This window comes from Neophocaena asiaeorientalis, unplaced genomic scaffold (assembly GCF_003031525.2).
Source record: "Neophocaena asiaeorientalis asiaeorientalis breed wild unplaced genomic scaffold, Neophocaena_asiaeorientalis_V1.1 scaffold450, whole genome shotgun sequence".
Classification (NCBI taxonomy): Eukaryota; Metazoa; Chordata; class Mammalia; order Artiodactyla; family Phocoenidae; genus Neophocaena; species Neophocaena asiaeorientalis.
This window is the reverse complement of record NW_020175674.1, coordinates 362,657-368,656: the sequence shown is the minus strand read 5'-3', so window position 1 is coordinate 368,656 and position 6,000 is coordinate 362,657. Positions and strand designations below refer to the sequence as shown.

Genomic DNA, 6,000 nt, shown 5'->3' with positions numbered 1-6,000 from the left:
TTTACGGCCCGGGACTGAGGGAGGCGTGTTTGTGTGCTCGCCCTCAGACTCTCTTCCTGCGGGCCCGCCGCTAGGGGAAGCTTCTCGGGCGGCCTGGGCGGGCGGTGGATGGGGAGTCGCGGGCCGAGAGGCACCGGGCCCGGGAAGCGCCGTCGCCGTCGTCGCCGCTCGCGTTTGCCCGGCGGAGCCTGAGGAGCCCAGGCCGCGGGTCTCGCCGCCCGCCCGCGGATAGGCCCGGGAGCCGGCCTGCTTTTGTGTAGGCCCGTCCGGACGGGGGAGCGCCGCCCGCCTGACGGCCGAGTCTTAGGCCCGCAACCCTGCGGCGGCTAACCTCCTGCGGCGCGGCCCCTCATCCCGGCGAACGCGGCGGCGGTGTGGGCCATGGATTAGGGAGGCGGCGGCGTGGGAGGAGGAAGATGGCGGCTGGCAAGAGCGACGGCAGCGCCGGGGAGATTACTTTTCTAGAAGGTACATCAATTTCTGCCCTCGAGGGGCTGGGGGTGGGGAACTACAGGAAAATGTGGGCCCCTGATTCCCGGCTATTCAGGTGTGGGCGCCGGCTGGGTTTGGGGGGCTCCGGGGCGCTGGCGGGCGCGCTGGGTCCGAGTCCGTGCGAGCTAGGGGCTCGGCCGGGAGCCGGGAGGCCGAGGGGGCGTCGGTGGACCGGCCGGGAGCCGGAGTTGATGCGTGTCCTTTGACATGTTTTTTCTTTTTTTGGTTTCTCCGTGGTGGCCTAAGGATGAGAGCAGATTACGCTCGGGTCTCGTTTGGTGTTCATGGAAAGTTTCAAATCGCTAAGGTTGGGTGAGATCGGGGGCCAGTCCACGTAGGGAGGGGAGAGGTAGTTTCCTGAGCTTGTTTTATACGCCCGTCCCCGTCTTTCTTTTTTCGCGGAGCTTCAGGCTTCCTCTTGCAGCCAGCATTCAGATTAGGCCTGGCTCTGTCAGGTAATCTTACGAAATGTGTTTTGTTAACGATATTTTAGAAAATAATTTATCGGAAAAAAAGAGAACGAGATTCACAGTGTCAATTTTGGGACAGTCACCCAAGCTGATAGACGAAGTTTGAGTGGTTACATTTTAATTCATTTGTGAGGGAAAGTTAAACATTTGCTGCAGGCGGACTAAGCCAGTCTTAAGTAAGAAAAGCCATCTATTATTGTTGGGGATAATGGGTAACAGTATTGGCTCTTGGCCCACATATAAGGATCCCTAAAATACGGCTAGATTCGTTGCCGTTGTGGAACTCTCAACGTTTATTGCGTAATTCGACTGTGGATTCACCGTTTGTGCCGGTAATTAGGTTTATAAATATGTTTGGGAGAGCGGGTTTATGAGTGTGGGTCTATCTGCTGTGCGGTGACTTAAAAAAAGATTTAACTCCTCTTCGGATAATGTTGCAAAGATGAATTTCATATGGGGTAAAAGGAGTACTTTAAAGATAACTAGTTGGAAACATTTCTGAATTAAGAAAGTACAACTTCACTGTGGTACAAGGTCCTCTAAGAGGGTGTGTGGAAGGGTGGGTATGCCGAGTTTACAGTTTTATTAACTGCACCTGGAATAGGGCCTGGAACACAGTAGGTACTCAGTATTAGGCTAATGAACAAATGGGTACTAATGGAGCTGAGTGGGAAAAGAAACCTTAATTTTCTTAATCTTCCTTGGAGTGTAGCAGAGCCAAAAACAAAAATTTACCTTGTGTGCAAACCAGCCTTTATTTAAAAGTGATGAGAGTTTTATATGAGATTTGTGGTAAGAAGGTGTGGAAAACTTGCAAGTTTTTCTGGGTTCACTTCGTATTTCTTTTATTCTATCTCCATTCTTGTTTGGGCAGAATGGTTACCTGTCAGGGGCTGAGAGTGGTGCAGCTTGTGTTACAGGTGGTGCTATGTGATGAACATAAGGAGAATAGAAAGAGCATAAATAAGGCCAACAGATACAAGGCCAACGTGAAATTTAAAACTGTTGCTTTTAGTTTACTCTGACTTAAGGGTCTGTGAATTGCTCTAGGGGTTAAACTTGAGTTTCACCATGTCTCCTTCAGCATTCTCAGAAAGCAAGTGAATGGTACCTTGTTTAGAATATGAGCATAAGGGAGAGCAGGCATTTCAGTTTTTCGTATACTGTACTGAATCTTTTGAAATAAATGGAATGATATTTAGTACTTGTATTTTTTGTGTTTAATATTTTGTATTTAATTCTTTTGGTTCTTTACACTTTTAATGATAAAATACTCCAATATAGCTTGCCAGATATTCATTCATCAAATATTTATAGTGGCCTACTCTGTACTAGGCACTTTACCAAGGTGAATACAGCAGTGCATAAGACAGTTAGGGTCCTTGCCTTTATGGGACTTACATTTTAGTGGGAGGGACTTTTTATAAATAAGTAAAAGTTAATCCATTTAAAACACTCTTACCCCATTTTTTCCACATAGTTTCCTTCTTCACTTTATTTAGATCTGCTCAGACCTGACAACCTACTTACAGTGTCATGCTGCCACACATGTACAAACACATGGTATTCCCTTTAACTTTTATTTTTCATGGTAGCACTTTTCACATGATAAATTTGGTATTCCCTTTAACTTTTATTTTTCATGGTAGCACTTTTCACATGATAAATTTATGTCTTCATGTTTTTTAGTCCTATTAAAATATAAGCTCCGTGAAAGCAATGGCTTTCTCTTTTCACCATCATATTTCTTGCATGTGGAGCATATTTATTTGTTGTTAGTGAAATAAACAGGGTGATAATAGTGTGATAAAGGCTATGGAAGAAAAATACAGAGCAGTGGATGAATGAGAAAGCCATTTTACAGTGTTAAAGTCAAGAAAGGCCTTACTGAGGTCACACATGTATTAAGGTAATACCTTAACTGTGGGACTAGAGTATGACAGAGGGCATGATGTCTCTAAAGGTTCCAAGATGATATAGGATTCCATTTGTTTAAAAAAAGGAGGTCATTATGGCTGAAACATAGCAAGCAAAGAAGAGAGTGATATGAAAGAGAGGTAGCAGATCATGCAAGATCATGAATTTTTATTTGATTCTAAGAAGTAGGAAGTCATTGAAGTGTTTGGGACAAAGGAGTGTAATGATACGGTTTATCTTTGTTTTAAAAAAAACCGCTTTGCTCCTGGAGTGAGTTAGAGGAGAGCAAGAGTAAAATAAAAGCAGGGGTATTACTTAGGAGAGTATTGTAGCAGTCTGAAAAATAGATGGGCTTGGATTAGGATGGTAGCAGTGGCAGTTGGGGAAGAGGAGTGGATAGATCGAAGATCCGTTTGGATGTAGAGCTTACAGGACTTCCTGATGCATTGCATATTGAGGATCAGAGTAAGGGAGGAATCAAAGATGACTCCTAGGGTTTTGGTTTGAGGTGTTGCAGGGGGGCGCGGGATTCCATTCACTGAGATGGAGTAGACTGGCAGAGGAATGAGAAGTAAGTTAATAGCTCTACTTTGGTCTCCTTAAGTTTGACGTGCTTGTTTGTTGTCCATTTTCTAAATTATGTTTTACATTCTTATAAAATATTAAGTAAAAAACTAATTCCATTTCCTTTTCTGGCTTCTTTAGGGAAAAGAGACCTATTGGTTACTATTGTACTTTATTTTGTTGGTATAGTATCACACTGAAATTGTGTGAATTTAATTAGGCCACAGCTTGTATTGAATTTTTTCTTTCCCCTCTTTGATTTGTTTCTTTCTCTTCTATTCACTTAAGGTTGTCTTCTGCCCCTTTTCCACTTGTGATAGCTAGTTTGGCAGATTTCTCTTTTGTTTATTCATTCAAAGGATATTTATTGAGCAACTGTAACATTGTAGGTACTGTGCTGAGAGTCACAGTGGGGGAGGGAAGGCGGTTTCCCCTTGGAGTTTCCAGTCCAGTGAGGGGAGTCAGTAATCAAATAAGCATACTTGTAAGTGTAAAATTTCAACTGTCAAGTGCAACCAAAGGGGATTATTTGTAATAATGAGAATTTGATCTAATCAGGGCAGTTTGAAGGGTGAATAGGAGAGGGAAGGGTGGAGAGATAGAGCTTTCCAGCCAGGGGGAATACAATAGAGGAAGCATGGCACGTTTAGGGAACTGAAAGGACAGTGTGGTGCTAGTAAGGAGAGTGGTACAAGATAAGACTGGAGGTTAACATCATCAGCTTTGTTTCAGAAAAGGTCATTGGCTCCCACACGGAAATAGCTCTAGAGAGGGGCAGAAGATTGTTGTCGAGATCAGTTTGGAGACTTGTAGTATAGGGCAAAGGTGACGGTAGTTAGCTCGTTCTTGTAACCTTTCTTTTGATATTCTCCCCCTTCTTTTCTCCTCTGTCAAGTCTACCTCCTCTCTCATTTCTTTTTCTTTATTATACTGTTCTTGTTCATTCTAGCTTTCCCATTACCTTTTTTCTTCTACCAACTAATTGCTTCACCAATATTTTCTCCCATTTTTTCTGCTTTCCCTTTCATATGTATGTATGTGTGGGTGTGTGTATTTTCTACTTTGTTTTCGTTCTTTTAATGCTTGCCTTCTCTCTTATTTGAATTCTAGTTTTTATTGTTGTCTTTCACTTACTACTTTTCTTTTTCTAGGTATTAGCTGATTGTTCTTGATATATTCTAGATTGACTAGTGTAGTGAGACAGAACAGAATGAAGTTATGTATTCCGTATGTCTAGACTTCTGTAAGTTAATTGTTCCTGTTGCCATTACAAAAGTATGTTGACTGTTTGAAATCAAGTGGTGTAGAGGGGTTATATGACCTAGAGCAAGTAAGTGGGGCAGTCAGAACTGGAGCTTGGGACCTGTCCTATAGCCTTAACCTCCTTCAGCATTTCCTTCCTTCTTTCCTCCCTCCTTCCCTTCTTTATCCCTTTGCTTTCCCATTCTTCTTACCTATTTAACCTTGGGGGTGGGAGTGGACAAGAGACGGGAAAATAATAGGGAGTTATGGGGAGTTACCATTTACTGATGAAGCAGTGCTCTTAAGAGGGCAAAAGCTGAAGCCACAGGTCTCTTAAGGCCCAACTTCAGAAATTATACAGTGTCACTTCTGTCACGTTCGAGTGGCCAGAAGGCCACAGAGCCAGCCCAGATTCAAGAGGAGGAGAAGGAGAACCATCACTCAGCAGGAACAGTGGGAAAGAATTTGCAGCCATCTTTAATCCATGCAGCCATCTTTCCTCTCCCAAACCTCCCTGTTTTGGGGTTTTTTTTTTTTTTTTTAATACTTTCAACAAAGTCATAGTATTTCTTAAACTTGAAAATGACAGTTCTTTTGAGATCCAAAAATTTCTAATTTCTGGACAGTTTAGGAAGCCAAAGGAAGAGAACAAACTAGACCACACATTTGTAATTTGTTTCAAAGGTATAAATAGCAACATAAACAGTCATTGGTTAACTTTCCTTTGATTAGGGACTGATTCAAGAATTTCTGAAACCAAGCAAGCATAAGTAAGAAGAAAAGAGGAAGAATGTTAGGAACTTTTCCTTCCTTTTTTTCTTTCATTCAGTGATGTCTGGGTCACGGTGGAGTTGTTATTGTTATCTTTCTCATTTTCATTACCTAAACTCTTAGAAACATGGTCACCACTATTTACAGTATTAAAAATTAAACATTATCTTGATACAAAACACAACAGTTAATCCATAAAGTCAGAGGCAGACTGTTGATCACAATTACAACCCACTTCATTTGTACAATTAGGTCACATTACTTGCAGTGATGCAACAATGGATGATGCAGTATTGTGAGCTGCAAATTATGGTTACCTACATCACCTAAAAAACAGAAAGTAGATATGTAGTATCCATTTGACCCTAAAAACAGAGTTACTTTTAGCCCGTTTTTTGGGCTACCTTAGGGTCTTGTACTTCTCAGAGCCTTCTGCATCCATCACCAGCAATTAGGACCTCTTGTCTCCTGGCTAAAATTGGAACAGTCCTAGGCAAATTGGAACATGTGGACACTCTGCCTTCTCCCACGTTAACAGCAACTA

General features: G+C 42.5%; 1 protein-coding gene across 6 annotated transcripts in view; it reads left to right on the top strand.

Moving 5' to 3' along the window:
• Window positions 1-6: 6 nt before the first annotated feature.
• Window positions 7-6,000, top strand: part of SENP6 (SUMO specific peptidase 6) — a 104,139-nt gene continuing 98,145 nt past the window's right edge. For 4 of the 6 annotated variants that reach the window (XM_024731864.1, XM_024731862.1, XM_024731863.1 and 1 more), the window contains exon 1: window positions 7-468. In XM_024731864.1, the coding sequence (XP_024587632.1) occupies window positions 417-468 (52 nt within the window). In that variant the 5' untranslated portion in view covers window positions 7-416. Of the gene's footprint in view, window positions 469-582; window positions 1,295-6,000 lie in introns of those variants that run through there. The other 2 variants (XM_024731865.1, XM_024731866.1) reach the window with 2 other exon arrangements.